The sequence below is a fragment of the Ursus americanus genome, chromosome 8 (assembly GCF_024610735.1).
Source record: "Ursus americanus isolate L20-20 chromosome 8, mUrsAme1.1.p, whole genome shotgun sequence".
In the NCBI taxonomy this organism is placed as follows: Eukaryota; Metazoa; Chordata; class Mammalia; order Carnivora; family Ursidae; genus Ursus; species Ursus americanus.
In genome coordinates this window covers 80,585,563-80,612,636 of record NC_142134.1, presented here as the reverse complement: position 1 = coordinate 80,612,636, position 27,074 = coordinate 80,585,563, and the positions used below count along the sequence as shown (strand labels likewise).

Sequence of the window (27,074 nt, the reverse complement as noted above, 5' to 3'; positions counted from 1 at the left end):
CCAGGTGTGATCGGTTTGTGGGGGCTATCCCTGATGGAAGGGGTGCACGTGGGTGTGTGTGCACTGAGGACACCACCTGGATCGTACAGTGCATGGGCGCAGAGATCAGCCAGAAAGCTGTGGTCTCACCACACCAAGGAGTCCATGCATGAGGTTTAGGGCTGCCAAAACACCTGGAAATTGAGGGGCAATCACCCCACAACCTGAATACGAGCTCCCCTGAAACCCTGGCTGCCTCCTGAATTGCTCAGGAGCAGGCCGAGAGGCTAAAGGGTCTGGACAGGAGCTTGAAGTGCAGTTGAGCAAGGCTCATGCGGCAGCATGCCAGAGGGGACCCCGTGCGGGATTCAAGTCCTGCAAGTTCCCCCATGAAACCCCAGAAAGGCCCATCTTAGCAGTAAGACCAGTCCCAGGACTGCAGGGATTTGGAAGATGAGCAAACCAGAAACAGACCTCCCTTAATAGAGCCTGATGCCAAGTCAAAACAATTCACTGATAAATTAAACAGGCACTAAAACAAAACTCAGGATCTTCACAGAAAGCTAACAGAGTCTCTACAACGTATCACCCACAGTATCCATCATACAACAACAACAAAATCTTGTCATGTGAGAAATAGGAAAATGTGACTCATGGTCAAGAGAAAAAATAGTCAATAAAAACAGACCCACAGATGGCCCAAATGTTGGGACTGGCAGAAAAGGACTTTAAACCTGATGGATAAAGGCTAAAGGAACGGGAAACTTCAGGAGAAGTTACTTGTAAAAACAAAAACTGTATTATCTGAAATTTTGAAAAAATATGTATCATTGAATGGGATCAACAGTATATTAGCTGCAACAGAAGAAAGGACCAATGACTTAGAGACTAGTGAAGATAGAAATCATCCAAACTGAGATACATGCTAGAAAAAGGTTAAAAAATAAAAGACTCAGGGACTGGGGGAGGTGGCGTCAAGTAATCAACAAAACAGACACTGGAGTTCTAGTATCAGACAGAGAAAGGAAAAGGAAAAAATTGTACAGAATATTGGCTGATTTTTCCCCAAAATTTAATAAAAAACAGCAACCCAGGGATTTACAAAGTTCAACAAACTCAAGCAAGATAAATTTTTAAAAAATCACATCTTATGCACATTATACAAAACTGCTGAAAACCACAGATAGGAAAAAATTCTTAAAATTGGTCACAGAGCATCCATCGCATACAGGGGTACAACAATGAAAACCATGGTTAACCTCTTCTCAGAAGCCCAGGCCAGGAAAAAATAGAAAGACATCTTTAAAGAGCTGAAAGAAAAATACTGTCAAGCCAGAATGTTATATGCAACTAAAATATCTTTCCAAAATGAGGACCGAAAAAAAAAGACATTTTTCAGGCAAACCAAAGATAGATCACCAGCAGACTCGTACTACAAGAAATGCTAAAGGGAAGTCTTCAGGCTGCAAGGGATACCAGATGGAAATTCATATGGACAGGAAAGAATGTGAAGTACAAGAAATGTAAGTATGTGGGTAAACATGAAACTTTTCTCTTTTAACATTTAAAAGTCAATGGACCAATTCAGGCAACAGCAGTAACACTGTGCTCCGAGGCTGACAAGAACTAAAATGCATGACAGCAGTAGCACAAAGAACAGGAGGCACGTAAATGGAACGACATCACTGGGAGGCTTCTGCCTGCTCTGGAAGGATTTAGTATTGATTGAAGGTGGACACTGACATGTGAAGGACAAGAACTGTAAATCCTAAGCAACCACTAGACACGCAATGAGGAAGGAGGGCAGAGTGCACACCATGGCTTATGACTGCTCCAGGTGCCATGCTGCCCCTCATCCCCCCAGCCCAGCCACCCAGGACGGCCTCTCTCCCTGGAATCCAGCCTGGCACCACCAGGATGCGGGGCCCTGCTCCAGCACTCCTGCCCGTCCAGCACCCCTGGCCATTCTGGGGAGCCCCATCCCCATTTCCAGCACCAGCACAGGGCGTGGCCCACCAGCAGTGCTCTGTATGTGTTTGTGGGACCCCTGGCCCAGGGCGACACTTTGAGTACCCACCAAGGGTGCAGTCCCTTCCCCCCAACCGCAGTGTGCCCCAGCCATCCAGCAGCACCGCAGCCATCCTGGCCTACAGGTCTCCCGTTCCCCACACGGTGCAGACGGCTTGGGGGTAGACAGAGGAATAGCACAGGGGGGCAAATGCTCGGCGGGCCCTCACCTGGATCAATCATCGAGCGACAGGTGGCTGAAGCCCTGCCACAAAGTCCGCTGCGGCCTCTTTGGATTAAAATTCCCCAGACTGCTAATTACCCAAGGACCCTGGAGGCCAGGTCCTCTGGGAGCAACAAAGGCCGGATGGATTGCTGTGTGGTTTCAACTAACCTCCTAGCTCTGTGGTCCTAAGTGATTCACCTCCGCTCATTAGAGGAGCCGCCAAGATGAACGGCCCAAAGGTCTGGGGTTTGACGTGCTTCCACAACCAACACCATGTGAGCTGCACGGCCGAGCTCTTGCCCCGGGTGCGGCCGGCTGAGGCTTCAACACCTGCTCTTGTTTCTTCTGCTGCGTCCGTGAGGTCTCGCAGACAAGGATGCTGAGGGACCGCCACCACAGCTTAGGGCAGGATGAGAACAAGGAGGTCTGTGGTGTCTGTGTGCAAAACGGCGAGACACGGATGCTGCCCAGCTGTGATTCTGGAGGAAGTTACAGGGCAGTGGTCTCCAAACTGAGACCATTTGGGGACCACCCTTGTGCCATTGGCCCCATCCATGTACCTACCAAACCAACACCTATTTCAAATTTTGTATTATACTGACTTGCTCTTGATAGAAATGGATGTTGAAAGCAGCTTCAGCACCGACAAGGGGAGGCCAGCACCATGAGTCCTAAGTGGCAGGTGTGAAGCCAATGCCTGACCGATTAGGCCCCCAGGTGTCCCCTCCAGTCAAGGACCTTGCCAGGGAAGAGCCTCCTGGGAGGAGGCGGAGCCAAGTTTGAACCCCGACCCTGGCAGCTGTTAACTGTGACTTTGGGCAAGTCACCCAGCTCTTGGAGGGAGAGCTTGCTCTCTGTGGCACCAGGCTGCTGACGCGCCATAAACACGACAATGGGTATCTCTGTCGTCAAGCCCAACGGGACTTCAGAGAACAAGGGGGCAGCCTCAGCGGGCCAGCCAGCCTCTCCCAACCCTGGGCCTTGCCCAGGTTGTCTCCCCCTCTGGACCCAGAGCTGCGTGCAGGGTGCGCTAGGTTGTTCCAAACAGCCACGGAAACTGTTTCTTGAGTTAGAGCCCAGCCGACAAGTCAGCCAGGAGCTGGGAAGCCCACCATTCACCCGATTTTAATGTGTTTCTTGTGAGCTGCCTCTTCCTGACGACAGAGCCCACGGGAAACCACTTCCCCCCCTCCCCCGCTCCAGGAGGTGCCGGCCAGAACTGAGCTCTCTGCCTCTCCAGGGGTCCTCCTGCGGGGGCCCTGGCCCGGTCTGCTGTGGCAGCTGTGCCCCTCCATGGTGACCCTCAGTAGGCAGTCACCCCAGGAGCAGAGCTGAGAGGGAAGGAGAAGCACAGTATCACCTTCTAATCCCCTTTGAGGGGGTGACAGGTCTTTAATGGGGAGAGGTGGGTGGGGATCATCTCTGAGGCAGGAGGGGACCCCTGCTGGCCAGGGACACAGCAGGTGGAAGAGGACGGAGAGGCTGGAGGCCAATCCCCTGCCCACCCCCCAGGACCCTCTCCTCTGGAACCCTTCCCCACTCCCAGCCCTGAACACTCTGACCTCAGCGAGGTCACAGTGGTCAGCAACCCTCTGGCCACACACTCCTGTGGACACGTGCATGGTGTGATGCCACCTGAGCGTAACGCCAGACATGACAGTGACCTCTGGGCAGGGGCACAGTGGTGCTGGTGGCCGTTAAGAACTGGTACCTGGAACCAAGAGGTCGGATACGGGTGACACAGCCAATCCAGGCCATTTCTGCTGTTCTGAGTGGCGTGCAGGGAGTCTCCGAGGTGTGGCAAGTCTCCTTGCAGCATAGCACCCAGCCTGGCAGGACCACGGCCACCCACGTCGGCATAGGTGTCACGCGGGGGCACCCAGGAGACCTGAGGTCATCCAACACGCCTCCTGACCCCAACCAAGATCTGTGTTCTTCAGGGCAAGCCGTTGTCCCAAGACTTTGCAGGGTGGCTCATTTTCCCGAGGGCCAGCCCACCTGCTCTGGGACAGGCAGCTCCAGAGCTGGGGACCAGGCCCAGGAGCACAGCCCGCAGATCCAGGCTGCCGTGGTCACCACAGTAGCCCTCCCTCAGTTGAGAACTGAAGTGGCTGCTCGCAGGCTCACAAAGCCCGGCCACCTAGGAGCTGCCCTGGCCTGGCTGGGGCCGCGCGCCCTTGAAGGGCAGTCCCAGGGCTCACACTTCACTCCTTAGGAGGTGCTCTCTTTCGAGAGGAGGGAAAGGGAGGCTGCCCCAGCTCTGATCCCAAGGCAGAGAGACCAGGGGTCTTGTCTTGCAGGGAATCATCCCGGATACGCGAGGCAGCAAGTGCAGAGGAAACCTTCACTCACTGGCGTCGCGCCGACAAAGACCCCTGATCTCTGTAGCTGAGGTCAGAGGCAGGGAGGCCGTGGCCCCGGCCCGGGCTAACCTAGCTCACGGCTACCACGGGAAGCCGGGCCTTTCTCCTTCTGCTTGGCCAGCCACAGCTGCCTACACCAGGCATCCCCTGCAAACACGGCAGGACGGGGCTCCTCACGCCTCGCAGGTCAGAGCAGCTCCATCCGCACTGGCCAAGCCAATCGTAGCCCAAGGGGCACCACTACAGCCGCTGGCACCAAACAGGCCTTCCTCCCAGGAGCCTCCTTCAAGGGAGAGGCTGGGGGTGGAGTGGGGAGCAACACTCCCACCACACGGGGCTAGGGAGGCAGGCACGGCCCCCGGCCCCACCCGGCCAGCAGGGCTGGCCAGACACCCCTGGGCTGCACCGAGCGGAGTCGCCTCTCAGGGAAAGGGATGAGTTCATTCCCATTGCCACGAGCGAACCAAGAATACCCACACCACAGAATACTGCACTACAGAAGTCACCGGGGGACGCCGTGCGGAACATGAAGGGCAGGACAGTGCACAACGTGACCTTTTATGTAAAACTGAAAAAAATAATTTCAAACAGAAACACAGAGGATTTTTTTTTCCCCAGAAGCAAAAGATTTGCTAACAGCACTTCTGGGGAGAAGATCTAGTAGGAAGGGGCAGGAGGGGTTTTCGCTGTGATATTTAGATTTCCTGGCCTTGTTGTGTATCACAGGATTTTTTTCACGTCCCCTAGAGTGACCTGGCTGTAAGAGCTCACGGGTGTTTTGTTCTCTGTAACTAAAAGTAACCTGCACGTGTAAGTGTTACAGCCTTGACACAACACCCATCTAGGGATGGGCACCGGAGCAGCTGGGTTTCCAGTACAGCCTGGAGTTGGCGGGACCGGCTGCGCCCCTGGGGGTGAGCCCGCTCTCACACATGAGCCAGGCGAGCCAGAACCAGGTCCCCGAGAGGGGCTGGACAGTCCGGGCACTTCCTCCACCTTCACAACGACGAGATGCTGCAAGAAGTCCCGTGCTCTTTCTGGAATACAGACGCTGACCACAGGTGTGACCTCATTTACACATAGACGCTGCACTCCGATGGGGCGGGAGGGACGTCAGCTTCCGCAGTGTCCGGTGTGGGTGTAACTTGACGGGTCACGTTACGGGGGGACCCGGAGGAAGTCACCCCAGCCAGCAGAGTCTGCGGTCCCCAGGGGAGCCGGGGCGTGCTCCTCCCATCTTGGCCTCCCACAGCCGGCCTCCACTCGCGGGGCGGAAGCAGCTCCCAGAACCTGCTTCTTCCTCCTGGGGGTCTGGGGCGGCCGCAGCTCTGCGGGCCCGTGGGCAAATGGGCAGCTGTCTGCAGGCAGCACACAGCCGTCAGGGTGGTGACTGAAGAACCAGCAGGCGCGGGTCTTGAAAGTTTCCGAGAAGAGTTTCCGCTTTGCTTCCGGGTGCCGCTGCCTCTGCAGCTTCTCTTCCCTCCAGTCGCGAATGTGAACCCTCCCATTCAGAACTGTGTTCGGAACAAAGAGGTGTTATCTTCCAAGTCCACCGACTCACCAGGGCCTGGGAAGCCCCAACTATGGGGCAGCAGTGCCCCAGCAGGACGGAGATGAGGGACTGCAGCGCCCGACACTGGCCGTCCACACCTGCAGGGCGAGCGCGGGTGGAGGCTGAGCCCAGAGCCTAAGCCTGGCAGGGCAGGCAGGGGGGTGGGAGGGAGGGCCAGAGGGAACAGGCAAAGAGCAGGGTGGGGAGCCTGGAGGGGCCAGCGTCAGGGGTCAGGGGCTGTCAGGAGGCACGCACTGGACACCAGAAGCCGGGGTGAAGAACCGTAGGGAAACTGAGGGTCCACCTGACCACGGATGAGTGGCTGGGGCCACACCAGGATGGGCCTGTGGGCAACATGTTGAGGGCCTGGGAGACCAGGGCGTAAGAGCCACGTGTGGTCCCAGATTCGGGTACAACTTGGGAAGCTGCAGTGACATCTGTCCTGGGGAAGCTCACCTCCGTATCAAACAGAAAACAAGCAAAGATGAGGGTTTACTGGCACCCCGCACAGCCAGAGCCCCCAAATGCAAACAGTGGGAAGGGGTACAGCAGCCCCGTCAGCAGGGCTGGGGGCCACCGCAGGACATGGGAACTGGGGGGTATGGCCCCAGCAGCTGGCCGGGCCCCCCACCGAGCTGCCTCCTGAACCAGTCACCCTCATTTGAGCCAACACTCCCCTCAAGCGTTCACCTGGCCACTTGATCCCCAGAAGCCAGCAACTGCACAGAAACGTGTCCAAAGCAGCCAAATCCATCCTGGTTTTCCCCAGAAGCTACAAACCACCCGGAGACAGACCGGCTCAGAGAGAAACAAAGGAAGCCTATTGAGTAAATTTGGCTAATTTCTAATGAGAACTTGAAAGCACAAATTAAAGCTTGGAGTTTGCTTTCAAATGACCTCGTGTCATGGCCATAATGAGACTGTCTGTCTCTGTAGACTGCCATTTATTAAACATTTTCCCTTAAATCAGAGAAAGGAGCTGCAGAGAGGCCACATCGGAGGAATCTGTCACGGCGGTCAAGAATCACCTACTCAAAGCCTGGCACGGCTGTCCCCCCTCAGAGCTGGCCTGGCCTTCTGCCCTGCTCTCCACAAGGCTGACGCCTCGCTTCCTCATGTGAGAGCTCAGGTCAGGGTTTCACTGGATGTCCCCGCAGCAGAAGGACATGGCCCTGAAGTGTGTCCCAAAGGAGCCCCGAGGCGAGACTACCACCAGGGACCTGGGGTATGTGCCCCAAAAAGGCAAGGAGCCCTCCCTCAGTCTGGCCAGAGGCCTGGACGTGTTCAAGAGAAACCTGGGGGAAAGGGCGGGGTGGGGGCCAAAGCCTCCACAGGGGTCCTCTCCCCTGAAGAGAGGCTGGCCCTCAGCAGGCCCTCCCTCCACAGTGGCTTTGTGAGTCCAGAGGGCACCTCACCATGTTTCTGGAGCAACACCTGCAGGGTCAGGAGAAAGGGGGCCTGGGCACCAATGACAGAGGACCGGCCCTGGCAGAGACGGTGACGTGCTCCCGCCTGCAGCTCCCAGGGCAGCTCCCTCTGGGCCCCTCCTGACACCCCAGCTCCCATCCCAGGTAGGCCTGGGCACCTGTACCCACTCCAGCCAGCTCATGGGTCAGAGTACCGGTGGACTGTCCCCACTGGGAAATATGCTCCTGATTCTAAAATGGAATCGCAGGAACACAATACATTCTACCAAATGTCCCTGATCTGACGTTCCCGTTTCCTCCCAGAAGTACGCACTGGCTCGGACCTGCTGAACACAGCCCACAGGACCTGCTGGGCCGTTCCCCACCCGCTTCTGACAGCAGACGTTACCACAGCCAAAGCGCTCTGAGGAACTGGCGGCAGGCTATTCTGGAAAACCACTACGGACAGTTTACCGGAACAGTGCACCATGCTCACGTTCTGATCAGACGTGGCCTGGGTTGCCAGGCCAGCCTCTCCATTCAGGAGAGACTTTGGGCAGGCCCCCACCTGTCAGCGGCAGCCACACGTTCACCACAGCCAGCACAGGGGGTGACGGCACCGCAGGCACAGACCACTCGGCCAGGGCCGCCCCCACCACACCCCCCACCGCACCCCCCGGCCCCTGACCTCAGCACACGCCCGCCTGGGCACCAGCCAGTCCCTCACAAGGTGCTCAGCGCTGGCGGAACGGAGGGCATCCAAAATCCATCTTATCTCCTCGGCCCTGTAAACATGACCAGAGACTAGCCGCTCTCGTTGAAAACAGCCTCACAGATCAGAGCAGCCTCCCGCATGGTTCTTGCATGACTGTGAGCGCAATGTTTACTCAGAGCTCAGTTCCCAAGCCGCCTCCTCAGAAGTGTTTCCAAAAATAAATGTGCCCCCCCGCCATGTGAACTGCATAGAAAAGCAATCACATACGTGCATATTTATAGTGGTAAAAAAAAGGTATGCTTTCAAGAAGTTAAACAAAAAGCCACGCTGGGAAAAACAGAAGCGCAGCCCTTCTGGGTTGCAGTGGGCGTATTCCCTGACAAAGGCCTTGTGACATGGAGAGCAGGGCCCAGGCAGCTGTGCCAGAGCTTGGCCGGGTTAGGGTTCAGGTCGGGAAGGCCGCCCTCCTCCCCGTGGCTCCACCCCACGGCGGAGGTCCTGCCCGCCCACGCCCCGGCCTTTGCAGCCACCCCAAACATGGAGACTCCGGTTCCACGTACAGCCCTCAATGCCATCACAAGCATTTCTCAGAGCAAAACCAGGTTTAATCGAAAACAAAGTCTAGCTCCACAAGGGTACCCGGGCCACCCAAAGGCACTGTAAGCCTGCGCACCCGAGCTCTCCCGTGCACGCGTGCGGGCCACGCACACCCGCGCACAGCCCAGAGCTCTCCTGTGCACACGTGGGGGGCCGTGTGCACCCAAGCTCTCCCATGCATGCGTGGGGGCCACGCTCACCCAAGCTCTCATGTCTCATGTGCACACATGCGCAGGGAAGAGAAGGTGACAGCGCCCAACCCCCTTAGCTTTACAGGCTGGGAATGGACAGATAGATGCGCTTCCATCAGCCCTGGCCACCTGCCCTGAGTCACTGGCACAAGAGTGGGGGTGTGGGGACTGACCCAAATCCTGGGGCTGAGATAACTGCCCGCATCCCTAGACAAGGCGTGTGGGCCTCCCCCTCCTCCTAGGCTCTGCTCACAGGGGGCACTTCATGGCCTGGTCTCCCATGGTCTCGCACCAATCACCATCTCCCTGTGAGGAGGGGTCAGGGAAGTGTGCCCTCCTCGAGGGGCTACTGCCTTCATTCTGTGACACGGGCTCCTCTTGGGCTCAAGCCCGGCCCCACCTGCAGGGAGCGCACGTCTAGCTGAGGCGGTGATGTGACCAAATGCGGGAGGCCGAGTGACAGAAGCACACAAGACCCTGGGGCCCAGCGAGGCAGGGCCGGGTGGGGGCAGATGGGAAGCAGCTTAGGAAAGGTGTCTAGGTTGTGGTCTAGCACTACGGCGACACCACCAGAGGGCCCAGGGCACAGGGATGGGGGCAGGGAGCCAGCTGCGGCAGCCTGCAGGACAGGAAGCAGCACAGTGAGTGGAACACAAGCCAGGGGGCCACACACGGCAACCTGGAGGCCAAAGCCTGGCAGCAGTGGGTGCGGCTAGGCCGGGTACGAGGCCAGCGGGCAGCACACGCTCGCAGGAGCTCACCTCAGCAGCTGCGCAGTCCCTGCTGGCCTGGTCTTCTCTGGACCCCACTTGTCAGCCCATCTTCGTGCCCGATCACCCAGAACCTACCATCTGCACACCCTGTACCTGCCCTGCACCTGCCTCCCATCACAGAGGCCCAAACCCTCCTCACGGCCTGGGGGGCTGCAGGCCACCCACACCCATCATGGCCCCATCCTGCTCCTCCCCAGCCCAGATCCTTCAGGAATGCTGTTCTTCATCCCCTTTACAGAGTCCCAGCCCAGATATCATGTCCCCACCATGGCCCTCCTGCCTCCTTCCTGGGAGGAGGGTAGGCTTCCCTGCACAGCAAGACTCCGGGGGAAACGTGCCTATGGCACTACAGTGATACGGTGATACCCGACGCCCCTCGCTGAAGCACTCAGGGGTGACAGAGAAGATAGGCTGGGATTCACTCTAAAATACCCCCACAAAGAAAAGGGGGAAAAGAGCTTCAAGAACCACATATGACAAATGACCGAACATCTGGACAGTGGGTGTATGCTTGAACACTGTAAACGAGGGAAGCTTCTTTCCAGCCCAGGTCCCCATGTGAGCACTGCTTCCACGTCCCCTCCCCACCAGCCCGGACGCCCCGGGAGGCCAGGGGCGGACCGAGTGAAAGGGCACAGGTTCCTGGCCATCCCGGAAGCCTGGAGCGTGGGGCAGGCAAGCAGGGCAGGGAAGGGGACAGGAATCAGGGCTCCCTCCTCTAACTGCCCAGGCCCCAGCTGGGAGCTCGGGATGCTTCCAGTCTGCAGGAGCCCAGAGCCAACGGAAATAACAACCGCCCGCCCACAAAGTCCTCCAGCGACACCCCACCAGGAGGCTTTCAGACTTGCCCTTCCTTCCATGTGAGGCGTGAGCACATCCTGGACAGGGGTAAGGCCAGACCGGGGTGGGGGGTCATGCCTTGAGGGGCTAGAGAAATTCAGAGAAGAGGTGTGGCCAACGTCCCTCCTGGTGGAAGATGCTGAGCGGGCAGAAGCTGGGCCTGGGCAGGGGACGCGATCCTCTCCCTCCCCCTTTCCTGGCAGTCTAAATCTCCTCCAGAGCAAACTTTACTCCGGGGTCCCTGGGCGGTGCGACTCTTGGTTTCAGCTCAGGGCAGCATCTCAGGGTCCGGGGATTGAGCCCCACATCAGGCTCGGCCCTCAGCAGGGAGCCTGCTAGAGATTCTCTCTCCCTCTGCCCCTCCCCTCTGATCACTTGTGTGTGCGTGCGTGCACTCTTTCTAAAATAGATACATTTTTAAACATTTTTTAAAAGAATAAAGCAATCTTTACTTCATAGGAGAAGCGGGGGCAGTGATGGCAGTCTGTGGAGAAGAACATTCTGACTCAGGGATGGTGGAGCGCGTCCCCCGACCTGAGAAACGAGCGCGTTGGCAGGCTCGGTGCCCTTACCTTCAAACACCTGGTGGCTGTTTCTGAGCAGCGTCTGCAGGCCGCCGCACTCCCGCTTCAGGCGCCGCAGCGTCTCCCTGTCCAGCTCCTGGGCGACCTCCTCCAAGGAGAGGCTTCCTGCGGAAAACCGGGTTTGCCCAACGACACCATCAAGACTGCTGGACACTGTTAAACAGTCAGGCTCACGGCCCCAGGGACGTGCTAGCTCCGTCACATCTGGCCCTCACCCGCGGCAGCGGGACGGGCGCTGAGAATGACCTTCGCCCCAAGTCCGTGCCACGCACCACGGAGCTGGAACGCACGGGCCGAGCCCCCACCACCTGCAATGCCAGGGACTTCCCGCCTGCCAGCCCTGCACCGGGGGTCTCCCCCACGCCCACCCAACGACTCTGCAGGCCGGCGGACACAAGCCTGCCTCCCAGACAGAAAATCAGCACGGCTGTGTGGCCCGGCCCCGGATGCCCCGGGGAGCAGCCGCCCTGTGGCTGGGAGTCCATCCACCCAGGCCCGGCCGACCTTCAAGATGCACCTCTCCGCGGCCTCAAACCCGTTCCGAGAGCACGCAGGATGCCCAAGGAGAAGGCCGCAACAGGCCCACACAGCCTTCCCTGCCCCTCGTGACTCTGGCCCCGCGCAAGCTCCTGACGCGGCGCTCACACGCACAGCTCCACACGCCACTCCCGGCTGCTCATCCTCGGCCATGTGCACGTCTTGCCGCAGTTGTGAGGGCAAGGAGCACCCCTCCTGTCCTGTGCTCCCCTGCCGAGATCACTGCAGGGCCTGGGGACGGACCCGCGCGTACGCCACACAGGGGCAGGCTGCGGAGGGGCCACTAAATCCCAGCAACCCAAAGGTGGGAAGACCACCCGAGGGCAGGAACCTGTGGGCTGAGAGGCCCAGGGCGCAGGTCCACGTCACGGGAGCACCACAGGCCAGGCCCAGACACTGAGACCCACGCGGGGAGAATGACCCACCAGCTCCGCTGTTTCCGCTGGGCGGGCCACCTGGGACCCGAGACCCGACGATCAGAGCCACCCGCTCTCTACGTCTGAGCCTAGGAGAGGACTCCGTCTGCTGCGGCCAGAGTCCGTCCCAGGCACCGGCAAGCACCTCCTGAGCGCAATCATTCCTGGGTCTGAAGGTCCAACTCCACGTTTTCAGACTCACCCAAACCTCTCTGAGGTGCCTGCCCACCTGCTGTGGGCTCCCGGGCCCTTCGAAGCCCCACTGGAAGACCCCACCTTCGAAGCCCCACTGGAAGACCCCACCCAGCTCGCCCTCCTCTTCACTCGGGCCCCGCCTCAGCAGGGTGCACCAGGAAGTGCGGTGCCCACCCACAGAGCCGCCCACAGGCCTCAGGGCTGGCGCCCAGTTACACGGATGGTCAGCCACCTGCAGCGGGGGCTCTGGCCACAGCTGCCACCACATCCCTAGAGAGGCCCTCCAATCAGACGCCACCAGGGTGATTCGCAGAGAAGGGGAGATGCTCCCCGGCGCTGCCCCATGGCAAGTACACAAGAGCCGTGGAGGCTCAGAGCAGGACAACCTCACGGGTGGGGGAGGTCAGGCTCACCGCCTCCTCCTGCGCCCTCTACTCACGGGCCAGCCAGGCAGCAGCCCCTGACAGGCTGAGGGAGGGCTCCCCCAGCTCCTCCAGTGACCCCAAAAACTCAGAGGAAAGTCGCTGGTGCTGCCTGACCCAGCCAGCTGCACAGCGCCCTCTGGCGCCGCCGGGCGGGAAAGAAACCAGCCTGGACCAGCCTAGCCGCCTAGGACTTGAAACACTCACCTTACAAAATCATTGAAGCCCACACTTTGGTCCCTATCTCTCTTGAATGCCACTGATTTCAGCACATTATCCATCCTATGAGAACAATCAGATATAATTTTCTCCCTTTCATCACGTCTGAGTCTTGCACTTTGGGGATTTCAAAGAGAACCATGTTCTCAGACTACATCTCCAAAATGTTACCTTATTGTCAAGGGAACAGTGCACTTTCCTGGCATTCAGGACTCTGTGTTCAGTTTGGATAACTCCTTTAAATTGAAAATAAAGGGCTCCACACCCTGAAGCCTGGACAATTCTGTAGAGGTTAATTAAGGACCCGAATGCTACCCTTCTGCCCTCAGTGCCTTCCTCTAAGGGAACCGAGTCCTGCACGTTAATGGGAACTACAAGGAAAACTTCAACAAGTGTATAAGTGGCCTATTCACCATCGATGTCTCTTTAAAATAAACATAATTAAAAACAACCACACAATTTTAAGTTGGTCCTAAAGGAGAGCCGAGATACTGCCTGAAAGCCAGCAGGCACGCAGCTGCTGGGGGTCTGGGGGCTGGGGGCCTACCTCCTCGGTTCCAGGCCTTCGAGCCGCCGCATGGAGCACTTCCTGGGTTTAACTGCTCTCCATCCAACAGCAAATGTGCCACTTGCAAAACCACTTGGTCAATAAAATCCTGAGGAAGAGTGGCACAATTCCTCACGCGCTCAGCTTTTTCTCTAGGCTGAAATCCAGACAGCCAGAGTTGGTCGGCCTGGGCCTCTGCCCCTCCCTCGGCAGCCCCGGAGTCCAGAGCCTGGTGCCCGTGGGGGTGACCCGCACATCCCTGGGATGGAGAAGGGGCAGGCGCCTCGCCATGTGGGCTCACAGGGCGGCCCCGCCTGCTGTTAATGTACTGGGTTCTCTGCTCATCCATGGAAACTTCTCCAGCAGGCGAGTATGTTCTGGATTTCCCAATGAGACAAACCTGCATGTGAAAAACAGCAGAGTATTTTACCAGGCTCCTACAGCATGTCAATGGTTTCCATTCAATTCTCTTGTTCTGCAGCACAAATTAAAGTTTTAGACATTTATCATGCAAGAAATGCTTATTTTAAAAACCAATACCAATAAAAACGTCCAAAATAAGCCAAGAGCAAAAGCCCATGAAGAATCTCATGGCTCGGACTTTCAGAGCCCTAACACATGGGTACAAATCACGAGTGCACATCTGCCGAGCTCACGGCCATGCCCACTCTGAACACCTGACCCGTGGGACCCTTTGTGTGACCCGCAAGTGCAGACACTGACAGTAGGCCCGAGCTCTCACAACGAGACGTCCTTCTTTGGACCCAGTGCAGCACGGATGCCCATTCCGTGCTCTCCTCCTCTGTACATCTGGGTGAAGGCTGCCGCACAGGTGTCCCCGGGGCAAGCAAGGCTGGTCCAGCAACACCGCCCCGAGCACAGTGTCTCGACTTCCTTCCTGGGCGTGAGCCACAAAGCCATGTTACAGGCAATGAAAGAAAGCGGCTCTAATTGCATCAGAGCCACCCCTCACCACACTCCAGCTGTGCCACTGGCTCCATGAGTGATCCCGGGAAGGTGATGTAATATCCTGCATGGGAAAAAGCGTGCCGGGCGTCATCAGCCCTCTGTGTGGGGATCGCTGCTGTGTGGACATCTGCTCTTGCATTTGCCCCCCAAACCACCGAGTTACAAGAAAGTTGAGGCTCGGAGAGATTAAGGACTGGTACGTGCTCTTCAGCAAGACAACGGAAAGACAAGGGAAATCCCAAACTGTGGGAGCCTTGTACCCACATGACCCAAATCCCAGGGGTTCCCTGACTCAATTCAAGCTTCAGCGGAGTGACTTGCCAACATGAGGGCATTTACGAGAATGACACCATGGCTCCAAAGCGGAGTCCTAAAGGAAGCTTTCAGAGTGATTTGAGCAGTGACTGCATGGGCAGCAAGGATGTACCTGAGGCCACGTGGGCCCCAGTCACCACCACCACTGAATGCCTACGATGAAGACGCCGCGTTATCTCCTCCCTGCTGGACACATGAGGACACAGCACAGTATGCAATGTTCCCGAGAGTTCTCGGCTAGCAGGTGGCAAAGCCAAGAGTTCACCTCACACCTGTCTTGGATCCTTTTTGCCACGTCAAGCAATCGAGCCTATAATTTGGATATGATCGGTTTTTGTGTTTTGCTGCTCAAAAAAAGCACACTGACGGCCATGGGGCCTGACAAAAGGAAGCCATCAGAGACCACCACAAACCGATGGTTCAGAGGGTGAGTGGGAACGCTGCCGAGTCGGCCATGAAGCACGTAAGGAGAAAACGGGAATCATTCTGAACTTCTGAACCAAACTTCAATTTCGGCCAATCACTGGGGAACCCCAGGAGTCGGAACTTAGAGCGGGCAGCCTTAGATGACACTTGGGCCACTGCTACACAAGTCAGGCTGACGTCCACTCTGGGCAGGTCCCCGAGAGTCACACGCAGTTTCTGGGAAGGAAATGAAGACTCCGCGAGGGTCCTGCAAAGCTGCCACGGGAGGGGCCGTGGGGGCAGAATGAGCCCTCCAAACGCCACCCGTGGATGAGATGCTGAGATCAGCACAGGCAGCTTCTGGAACGCACCCAGTGCCAAACGCCAGTGTCCCCTGTGGTTCTATGACACAGCCCTGAGCCCCCCATCCAGACGCCAGCACCTCACCGAGGACGGTGAGCCCACGGTGACCAGGACGTACCCTTTTGGTTGAGGGAATGCGCAGGCAGTCCTCCTCGATGTGAAACCCGCAGGCCAGCCCCACTTCCGTGATGAAATCAAGGTACTCTCGGTACTGAGTCTTCCTGCTCTGCCTCCGGGAGTACTTTCCAGTGAAGTCAAAGAAGCAGCAGGGAAGGACAAAGAAACGGCAGCCGTAGGACGACCTTCGAAATCAATCCACAAAAACCAAAAGAAAATTCAGCGGGAAGCCGCATGGCTATCGAGCACTGGGGTAACACACACGTGTGCTGGTGGCTGCCCATGTTTTCTAGATGAGAAAATGAGTAACACCTCTCCCTAATTCAATTTCTAGAAACAATGCAGCATGGCATAAAACATGAATCTAGTTACTTTTATAAAAACCTTCCCTACTGCAGTTGTTCTCGTCAACTGAAACATAAGACTTCCTGAAGCGCTTAAGACTTCGGCTGGGAGGGACGGACCTCGGAGGCAGACACAGCAAAGGCTAAGTACTTGTGCCTTGACCTATGTGATTCTTCGAGAGCCAGGACAGTTCAAAAGACCCTGGATGAGAAGCCGCAGCCACAAGACATCAGGGCAGCAACGTCACCTGCATCCTCGCGACGCCTCCTCCTGACCTAGGAGCACCACCGCCCCGCATACAGCCCCTGGGCTGGGAGATAAATACCGCTGCAAGTGTCACTACTGTCACACACTTTTCCTTTGAAGACCGACCCTGTTGTTGTCAGGGAGAAAACTTCCACCAACGTGCCCTGTCTCTCAGCTCTGGCTGTAAACCCCGCAGCAGAAGTCATCAGTTTTCATGAGCGCCGTTCAACACAAGAATGCCGTGAAGCACGTCTGCAGACTTTAACCCTGACCCGACATGCTCGGCACACTGTCCTCTCAACAATCTCAACCAGCTCCATTGCAGTGTTCGACAGCCACCGGCGGCGAGATTTGGACCGCGAGGTTCAGGCACCAAAACATCCCCCGCCATCCGCCCTACTGCCTCGACCACCTGCTCACCGGGCCGCAATGACAGGTATCCACGGCGTCAGTTCATCGGAATGGTTACCAATTAACCAGTCGACGTCAGGGAAAAGGGTCTTATCATTTGGGGTGATTGCACCTTCCTAAAAGAAAAACACAAAACAAAACCAGGTGCTCAGTAAAGCAGCCCAGAGCTGCTGAGGCCCCGCTGAACCTCGGCTTGCTGGGCGTGGTCTCAGCCCCCGGGGCCTCGTGGATGCTGGGCAGGCACCTGAACGTAGGGCCGCGTCTACACGGGTGTGAAATACGGCAGCTTCTGGTGTCATCGCTAAGAAACCAACGATGCTCTCTGAGTGCTCATCGTTTCCTAAGCTGTACAAACGTGGTTCTGCACAGCAGCATACACGAGCTACGGGAGGTGGGACAAAGAAACGGTTTCCACGCTCCAGAAAGTCGGAGCAAGTGAGTGGAACGCAAGCAGGTCTGAAGTTGACTCAAGTGTGTCACATAATGCATCACGCAACCTCACGTCTGTCCACCTACGTGATGAAGCAGACCCACGACAGCACAAGGAAAGATAAGATGGGAGCAGTTTAAATTTGGCAGAATAAGCCTTTGCGGTTGTGCGATCTCATGTAAACACTCAGACACCAAGTGAAAACCCACTCCACAGGCAGGTTAACCATTCCGATAATTCCCGTAATTAAGCCGAAAACAGCTTGATTTCATGATTTAAGAATGGCCATCATGAATGACTGATGTCAGGCCCCAACAATGGGTCTGTTGGTAAGAACCGGAAAGACAGAGAGAAAAGATACTATACGACCACTCAAAATCCTCCTAATTTTAAAACTGAAGAACGAACCCCCAAGGGAAGTAAGTGCGGCTCTACTCCTTGATCAAAACAAACTGGGAGGCCATTATGACACCCTCACTTTCAAGGCTGTTCTGTAGCACAACAAAACTGGGGGTGTTTTGCAGACGTGATGTATACAAAAGAATTTAAACTCTACAGTCTTTCTGGTTCTTAAATAAGCATATGGATTTCTACTTACACATATATTAAAATACCGAAAACAGTACCGCTCAACAGATACATACATGACTTAAAAACAGGAAAAACAAAACTGTGATATTATTCTCTATTCCCACCCAGTCTAGATTTAAAGTTGCCTATTTCCCTTTAAATGGCCTGCATGAATAAAAACATAATTTACAGTTGATGTTATTTAAGACAGTGGTTTTGATTTCAGCAGCCCCTTGCTTACAATCAAACGAGGATTTTGAAAGAGGCTGTAAACTCATGTTCAGCTTTTGCCCAGCAGATAAAGAAAACGAGCCCACAGAGGCAGCCCTGAACTCCCTTCCACTAATCTTTATTTTTTGCAATATTATTCTCCACTTTAAAAGAAAGTGAGGCAGAAAGTATAAAAAGTCTCAGAGCCTTACTATTTACAGATGAAATGGCAGAGCTGAGATCTGTTTCACCAGAGCAGCAGGCCGAGTGGGGTCACGAGAGTAACGGTGACGCCCGTGAGCTTCCGGGACGGTCACACTCTTCCTGACACCCGTGCACCCTTGTGCTGGCCACAGCAAAAAGTGAACATGAGAAGTCCCGTCAGCACTCTGCCTGGCTCGGAGGCCTCGAACCGACAGCAAAGCCGTAAACACTGGACACCAGACCTGACGTGGGACTGCTGCTCAGGGGGCCGGTCACTTTCTCCCTTGGGGAGACACTCCTCTCTGACTGGTACCAGGACAAGTGAGCTATTCCTGAGCAAGGCTTCAGGGACCTGGATTCACTGTGGCCCCATGGTCATGGGCTCCGGAGGCCGGGCCACTAGACGGCTCAGAGCAAATGTGTGGCCCACTTACACAGCCCCACGGAGCACCTGCACACCTGCGGCCCCGCCCCAGCCCGGCCGAGCATTTTACCTTCCTCTCCCGGACTCCTCGCCACCTGCCCTCTTGCTGGGAGGCCCTCCCGGCCACCCCAGATACACAGCACGACCTGGCCCTACAGCGGCCCCCTCACCCTCCTCAGCATGTACCACACCAACGACCCCGTGCCCACGGTGTATCGTGGGGGGCCCCACCCCCACAGGGCAGGAGCCTTTTGTCACTGCTGAACCACCAGCACTTGAGAACGCCTGGCAGGCTGAAGGCATGCAAAGATTTGGTAAATATGCAAATCTCTACTTTTTCTCCTGGTTTTTGGATGCATCCCTTAGGGCATTCAAAACTCTTCCTGAAAGTGTATTTGAAGTAAAACCTTTCTGAAAACCATTGTGATAATATCATCCAAACCTTCTCAAGTTTGGCCTATGACAGACTTCTTTTAAGGGGACTAAGATTGATGCAGGAGGATTTATGTAGTGAAACTCGTCATCTGAAAACACGGTCAAGAACAGGACGTGAGCCGAGAGGCTAAGGGGCCTTCATGGCGAGCAGTGCGCGTGTGCCCTGCCCTCCGGGAACAGTGGGCGTGACAGGGGACCAACAGCTGGTACCGCGTGAGGACTAGATAACACGCACCTAGAAAGGTCGGCACTGGGCACACTCGTGAAAACAAGGACCCCTAGGGGACAACCGTGCCAAAAGCAAACAAACAAGGTCAGTACCTCTAAGCAAGTTTGTGGTCCATACATGTCCCAGATTTTTCTTCTTCGGACATCGATCCCTCTGCCTGGATGCTAAAAGAATTTCAGAATTCACAGGTCAACATCAATACATTATAATAAATGAGCAAGAACAAATTAAACTCTGCAGGGACTGCCACCAGCGTGGAATGCAAGAGACCCTTCACATTCACCAGTGGCACCCGCGGTTTCTCAGCAACTCACACAGACACTCATACCCCCACAAGGCCCAGGTCAGGGCCCACACTCCACTAAGGGTCACCAGGAGTCTTCACAAAGGGGAAATGGAGTCCAGGTGTGGAAACATGTACAAGGCCAGTGGCCCAGGAGACACATCTGGACACAGAGCCTCTCTTGTGACCCCGAGTCAAGCCCAGGCCCCAGCCCGTCCACCCCTCCAGCTTGCCAGCAGACAAGGCCCCTCCTCTGCGTCTGCTTCTTCCCTAGGATGTGTGCCCGTGCCCGCCGGCTCTCATGGGGCAACCGTGCTCATTTCCAAGTCGGGGAGAGAGAAGGGGTGCACGAGGTACCGTGTCCTGGGGTGAGGTACCCTCACCTATCTGCAGGTCACCACCCGATGTGCTGACACCCACCAGACACCTTGTTTACAGGTATTACCGTTACAAACTCATTTTTTAATAAAGCAAATAAAAACTACATTCTAAGAACCCCATTTCAAGCTCCTACAGCTATGGATGGAGTGCCTCTCCCACAGGGCAGAATGCTACAGTCAGAAGTCAGCCGGGGTCACCGGGTGACAGTGACTCCGCAGGAAGGCTGGACGCCGGCCAGAGGCACCGGTTGGGGAAGCTCGGGGCTCACACTGAACTGCTCCGAGCGACAAGGGCTGTTCTAAGCACGTCCCGCCTTCACTTCACGGATCCAGAAAACGGCGCACACACCAGTGTCGCCAGTGTACATCACGGCGGGAGCGCAGCTGGCCTCTGAGTGGGGATTCCAGCTTCTGGAGGGCAGAACCTACTGCCTCTCACTCCCCTCCCGGGGCCCTGACGTGCTGCATTCCCTAAAAAGCGCCTGGCGGCCACAGCAACCATACTGTGCAAAGTCTGTCGTCCACAGGCGCCCCGCTCTCTCCAGCGGGATGGCTGTCCGCGCCCCCATCCACACAGGCCGCCTGCTCTCCTCGGTCCCAGCCCGACAGCCAGGCAGGCTCTGGATCCAGCTGGTACCGGCAGTGAAAGACCTTAAGGACCTTGTACCAGACTCAAAGACACTTGGAAAAAGCACTAGAAATGGCTTCGGAAGCAGACCTCACCCCCTCAGTGCTCAGGATGTGGACCAGGAGACCGTTCCCGCATCCTAAGTCAACAAAGGACTGCTTGGCCGTCAAGCCCCGCTCAGCTCTTTCTTCTTCCCATAAAATCTAAGTTAAAAAAAAAAAAAATCAGTTCCTGATTCACTCCCTCCAAGAATAATTCAGACACAAACTCTGCATGGGATTACAAATCGCATTTCCAGGACGGGCGGACAGGCCTGCTCTGCGGCCCTAGGGTTACGCAGGTGACGCACAAGTGAGCAGGAGGAGCTGCCTTCGCCTAATGCCGTGGGGGCATTGAAGCTTTCTCCTCCCAGCAAGAGTCCACCTGAAAGTGGTCCTCTCTGGGCAAGAGCTTTACAGATTACTGTTAGTGCTTCATGCCTCCTCTCAGTTCTTCTAGGCTGTTTACTCTGATAAAGCAAAATATGCGATTTCTAAAAAGGCTCTGAGAATCACAGATGAAAGGAAATCAGAAATGATCTGGCCTAAACATTTTTTAGATAAGAAAATCAAGACTATTAAGTCAAGGGCACACCCAAATTTGGGGACTAGCAAGCTAGCTAAGGACAGAGCCAGGACTGGAGGGCAAGTGCCTGTCACAGGGGTCCCATCGGCGGCACGAGCGACACGGTGCCTCCAAGGTGAGGGTTCGTCAGGAAAGCCCCGGCTGAGCTGGAGCCCCTGCGGTTAGATTTCAGGGCGCAGACGTGTTCCTCACACACAAACCCGTGCACGTGCTACCAAACGGTACGCTAAGTTAGGACTGGATGACTGCTGCTAACCGCTGGTAGTGCCGGCGGTAGCAACCTTGCCCCACCCCACAGGGGCTTAGGGATGGGACACGCACTTACCAGCAGGTAGGCAGCGATAGCCACGTCTTCATACACGAACTTTTCGGGATCGGTCACTTCAGGCCACATCTAAAACATTTTCCAGGGCACATGTAATTGTTTGCTCATCAGCCACCATTTCACTACACTTAAAGTAGCCCCATCAGCATAAGTCCAACGAGACTAACCGGGCAGTAAAATTTTTAAAAAAGCTCATTCCAAAGGCAGACATTGATGATAAATCTCTCACGGTAAGAGAGCGGCACGAAAACACACAAAACGTTTACCGCATATGTGTGTAACGGGACACGTCAAGAGCCTTACAGTCCACTGCAAGATTTTGCAACAAAAATGACATATGTAAGCTATTTAGATGAAGCAACTGGACATCGAGGAGAACGCTCAGCTCTCCTGCCCCATCGTTCATCTAGACGAGGAAAATGAACAAGGAAACCCAGATGAGGAAAGCAAAGGGTAAGGAGGCCGGGGCTCCAGCCCTCTGGTCTGCTGGCGCCTGGCTGTCACCTGTGAGGGGCAGCACTCAGGAGGTGGTCCCCATCTCCCTCTCCGGAAAGCTAAAGGCTTCGCTGCCACACGGGACAACTAACAAGTGCTCCGAAAGCTGCACCACACTGGCTGCACAAGCGTGACGCCTCACTGCCCGCACAGGTCACACGCAGAACGGACAGCTGCCAGAAGAGGAAAAACCCACGACAAGGCTACACACTCAGATTTCCATTTCTAGTCGTGGGGGATTAGACAGGTCGGCTGTCTCACTAAGGACAATTTCAAAGACTGGAATAATAGATAAAGTCCTTTCCGGAAGGAACTGAATAGTTAATAAGATAATGAAGGCCTCTCAGGCCAGAATCTGGAAGAGAAGGGGCCCCTAGCTTAGGTCAGCCAGGCCTAGGACTCACACTTCAGCAAGAATGAAAGGGCACTGTCTCCAGCCTGTGACCTTTGGGGTGCTCTGTTACAAAACGATAGGTAACTGATTAAAAAAACAAAACAAAACAAAAACACCACATATGCGCGCCTGGGTGGCTCAGTCGGTTGAGCATCTGACTCTTGATTTCGCTTAGGTCATGATCTCAAGGTCGTGGGATTGAGCCCCACGTCAGGCTCTGCACTGAGCACGGGGCCTGCTTAAGATTCTCTCCCTCTGCGACCCCCCTCAAAACAAAACAAAACCAAAAACCACATATAGAAATGACAAATCATGGTTCCTTCCACAAAGAGGGCCATATGCTAGGAAGACTACAAAAGAAGTTTGCCCACATTAGGGAAGCTTTATTTCCTCCTCTGGGTGTGAGCACAGAGGTTTGCTGTTACTGTCCCTTCACATCTTAAATATAAAGTTAAGGACATGTTCTGATATTTATCTTCTTTCTGGAAGTATATGCTTTTGTACTTTAATTTTTCATATATTTCCTTTAAACATCCTCAAGTTTTTATAAGGAAATGTGGCAATTTCATAACTAATATCCAATTATTTTCAATTAAATACTTTCCTTTTATTTGCCTGGAAAAAAATTAGCAATGTGCAAAAAGAAAAGAAAAAGATCCTTTATCATCTGTCAACAGTTTTGCAGTTTGCAGCCCTATGTATGTCAAAATAATCCTGCAATGTGGGTCCTTATGTGGCTGTGTTTGGACCTGATGTCTGTGTCTGCATACACCAGAAAGTTTACTGGAAAATGATTTTATCTGGCATAGTTTGGCCAATGTCCCCTCATCAAAACAAGGGAACCATGGATGTTTCCCCAGTTACCTTGACCATGTCTTTGTGCTTCTCCTTAAGCATCTGGTACATCTTGCTATACTTGACGATGGAAATGAGGGACAGGCTGCTTTTAAATCCGCTCCTCCTGCTTTCCACAGACCACCGGGCCAGCCTGGCCAGCAGCACCTCCCCCAGCCAGGTGGGTCTGGGGTAAACAATGCCATCTGAATGCCAGTTTTCTGGACAGAAAATTAAAATAGATATGAACCTTTAAAAATAAGAGAGATATGAATAAGCAGAGCTAGTTTCAATTCTCATTCTTAAATCACTTACCAAAAGGAGAGAGCACAGGTTAAGGCAGCTATAATCACAAAATATTTGACTTGAAACCTCAAAAACCGGGAACGAGTTGCAGAACTTTCAACAGATAGAGAAAAACACATTTTTCAAAAGCAGAAAGAATCCTTCTCTTACAAACGCTGTTAAAAATGCGTTTACTTATGCTATGAAGACCATCAGAAGGATGGACGTGTAACAAAGCTCCTCCTACCGTTTGCTTCACACACTGATTAGCCAGCTTCCAGATGTCTCAGGATCTAACATTCTATTTTCACACGTGTAACTCAAGTGTGAGCATACTGGCTCACCAAATACTTCCTGGCCAGAAAGTGGAGCGCCCAGCCCTACGGCTAAGGACGCGCACAGGGGAGAACACCCAGTTTGTTGGGCGGAGAAAGAAGGCTACAAAAAAAGTGGCGTTCAACAGGGGCCCCAGGGACAAGTGGAGGCATAGGCAACTGGGCAAGAGGGGCACAGCTAGGATGGTCAGGCTTTTCGCCACCATGAGCATCGGAGGAACACAACTCATCCCCTAAGTAACAGGCACCCCGGGGAGTTCACAATGTGGGAGGAGCCTGGGAAGGACTTGGGCTGCTCCCCTTTCCAGTCCCTTCACCTTGGACGCTTTCCTGCTGGGGCTGGCACACCCTGTCAGGCCCTTCCCCTGCTCATCCCTGGGTCTCATGCTCTTCTCCCAGGTGTCCCCCGGAGTCCCCATGGCCTACTCCTCATCCACTCAGGCCTCACCTGGGATGCCCCCTCCTCAGAGGCATTGCCCACCCCTCTGCGCGGACCTGACACAACACCTTTGCCTTTGCTACTGAGGGGACGTGGGAACAGAGACGCATTTCACCTGTTTTCTGGCACTTCGCGGTACGCAGCACTCCGGGGTGGCGGAGCGTGTATCTATGTGTCGCGCTGTGCCTCGAGGAGCATGAGAGGGGTGGGCGCACACCAACACTGCTGCGATGACTGGAGCCCACGAGGAGTGCCGTGCGCTACAGCGCAGCCCAGTCAACCCCCATTTAACTTGCACTCAGTATCTGGCCCGAATGCCTAAGGGGACGTAAAGGACAGCTCCCCGGGGGTGCAAGGACAGGAAATGCCAACCTGGAAAGATGGGAGCAGGCAGCCGAGTCCGAGCCCTCAGTCCATCAGCAAAGAAGGTGACCGCCACACATGGAACGTACTGTGCGCTGCTACGGCCACGCCACGCTGGGCGCCTGCACAGCAGCCGCGAGCACATGCCTGCAGTGGCCACCTACCAGCTCTGTCACCGGCGCCCCCCAGGTGACCACCGGAGACACGCCTTCCCCCAGGGGCCTGCTCCCAGGCCCCACTCTCCAACAGCAGCATGCGGGGGAAGGGCCTGGGACCAGTTCCTCGGGCAGTCTCTAGACAATTCTAAGAGGCTTCAGCCAGGCCCTAAGTATTGCCATCAAGCTCCTATGCCTGCAACAGGTCCCTACGAAGCCTAGCCCCTCCTCAGAGGCTCAAGAATCATTAAAGCCATCACATAGGTGAGAAGACTGAGGGCCACAGAGGTGACATACCCACGGTCACACTGCCAGTGGGCAAACCCAGGTCTATGTGACGGCGCAACTGTACTGCTCTGCGTTACACAAAGCCACGTGCCACGCCCAGTCTGATTAAACAGACGCAGTTCCCAAGGCTGTTTTGCAAAGTACACACCAGACGTGGCTCTCAGGAAAACAGCAGCAGCAGGGTGATTAAGTGAATCTACCTTCCTCTGACTTTTCCATTTAAAAATACCAAACTTCACATTTACGCTACAAGCCCCAGTGCCACATGGAAGTGAGGGGGATACTGAACTGCTGCTTTCGTGATAAGCACCACTGAATACCTGTGACACCCAAAACCACGTGAGCCTCGGCAGGAAATAAAAAAGGAAGCTATCCTCACTCCCCACTCCCAAGTGGTAAGAAAGAAAATAATAAAGGATTTGCAATTACCTGATTCGGCTAAACCTAGGTGCTACTCATCATCCCGGCTACATGGGCTGTAAAGAATACAGACTCAGGCCCCGTGCCAACAGGAACAATGACACGTCATGACACCAGAAACAGGAAACACGTTCTCACACAACTTAGCTGCCAAAAGGCACCATCAGCTCTTCAATGACCCTGAATTCGGCAGCTACCCGGACGTGCGATGGAAACCATACAGCCCTGGAAGAGGACTCCATTCTTTAGCTCTTACCATTCTTCCTGGCTCTGACTGAGCCGGATTTGATACACGTTGCTCGTCTCAACCTTTACATTCCCTCTGTCATCTTCTTCCAAAGGTAAAAAAGTTACAGTACCGTTGAGGACATCTGGGGAAAAAAGACAGGGATAATCAAAACTGCTTGGTTCACCGTTTCATCAGAAGCAATACTAAACATAGCCATGACTCAGCCTGACTTTGCTCCCCTGGGGCTTTCCCCACCCCTTTACCACAGCGCCCAGGAGGACAGACATGTTTCATGTCCTATCCACTGCTGCATCCTGAGCCTGCAGGGTGCCAGGCTCACGCAGCAGGCACGCTCAGCAGGAGCTGAAGGCAGAAAGCCCTTGTAGAGGGGCACTGCCTCTCCCCTGCAGGGAAGCCGATGTGGGAATGCCGACGTCCATATCTGAAGGCCTTGGGGCACTGACTCACCAACATCTGTCTGGTAGAGGGGAAATGTAAAAGGTAACCAAACACTGGTAATAGAAGCTGGAAGAGCTCCTAAATTCGTCTGGACATGACAGGATCACGGAGAGTCTCCTGGCAGAGGGGACACATGGCAAGAGTCTTGCAGGGGCATAGAGGCGGACAGTGTGGGGAAGCGGGGTTGGGAGGGAAGGCACCTACAGCGATTTGGCATTGCTGCATGTGGTACCACAGCCTCTCGAAGGCGATCTTCCCCAATACCCACAGCCTGCGTCTGTGCCATGTGACAAGGCTACAGACCTTGGGAAAGGGAGTACCCAGGATTAGGCAGGTGGGCTCAGGCCAGTCACAGGGGCCCAGAAAAGAGGAGAACTTTCTCCAGCTGGAGGCAGAAGAAGAGGTTGCAAGCACGAGAAGGACTGGACACCACTGCCAGCTCTGAAACCCAAGAACCTGAGGGAGGCCTCCACCAGCTGCTCCACGAGCCGGCCTTCCACTAATCTCTTCACCTGCTAAACTCCTATTCATCATTCAACATCTGGAGCTCCTTCACCTTCTCCCTCAAGCATTCCAGACACTCCCCCCTCGACAGTAACCCCATTCTCTGTACTAGAAATACACATTTCTACATGTCCCCTCAAAAGACAGTAAGTAAGTAAATAAATAAATAAATAAAATTACAGCCTCCCTAGGACATTGCAAAGGTACTGACGTAGTAACTGTTAGTGCCTTTTCTCTGACCTGAGGTTTAAAGAATACTTTTTAATCTAACTGCACCCTGTCTCAAAGATTCTCTCCCTGACCAAACTCCAGCCAGGCTCCTCTGCACCCTGTCTCAACTAGGCTTCAGCTTGGCGTAGAAACTTCAACACTGGCACGGATCCTAACAGCCC

General features: G+C 55.0%; 1 protein-coding gene across 6 annotated transcripts in view; it reads right to left on the bottom strand.

Annotated features, from left to right (window-relative positions):
- Positions 1 to 27,074, bottom strand: part of TRMT44 (tRNA methyltransferase 44 homolog) — a 55,007-nt gene that overhangs the window by 20,540 nt on the left and 7,393 nt on the right. For 4 of the 6 annotated variants that reach the window (XR_006776105.2, XM_087864317.1, XM_045777067.2 and 1 more), the window contains 9 exons: positions 25,747 to 25,861; positions 23,236 to 23,455; positions 21,483 to 21,551; positions 20,629 to 20,736; positions 19,335 to 19,406; positions 16,750 to 16,856; positions 15,740 to 15,923; positions 13,570 to 13,969; positions 11,222 to 11,338 (listed from right to left, as the gene is read on the bottom strand). Coding sequence is in view for 5 of the 6 variants with exons in the window: in XM_087864317.1 (XP_087720443.1) it covers positions 11,222 to 11,338; positions 13,570 to 13,969; positions 15,740 to 15,923; positions 16,750 to 16,856; positions 19,335 to 19,406; positions 20,629 to 20,736; positions 21,483 to 21,551; positions 23,236 to 23,455; positions 25,747 to 25,861 (1,392 nt within the window). In the remaining variant the exon portion in view is untranslated. Of the gene's footprint in view, positions 1 to 1,029; positions 6,090 to 11,221; positions 11,339 to 13,569; positions 13,970 to 15,739; positions 15,924 to 16,749; positions 16,857 to 19,334; positions 19,407 to 20,628; positions 20,737 to 21,482; positions 21,552 to 23,235; positions 23,456 to 25,746; positions 25,862 to 27,074 lie in introns of those variants that run through there. The other 2 variants (XM_045777064.2, XM_045777063.2) reach the window with 2 other exon arrangements.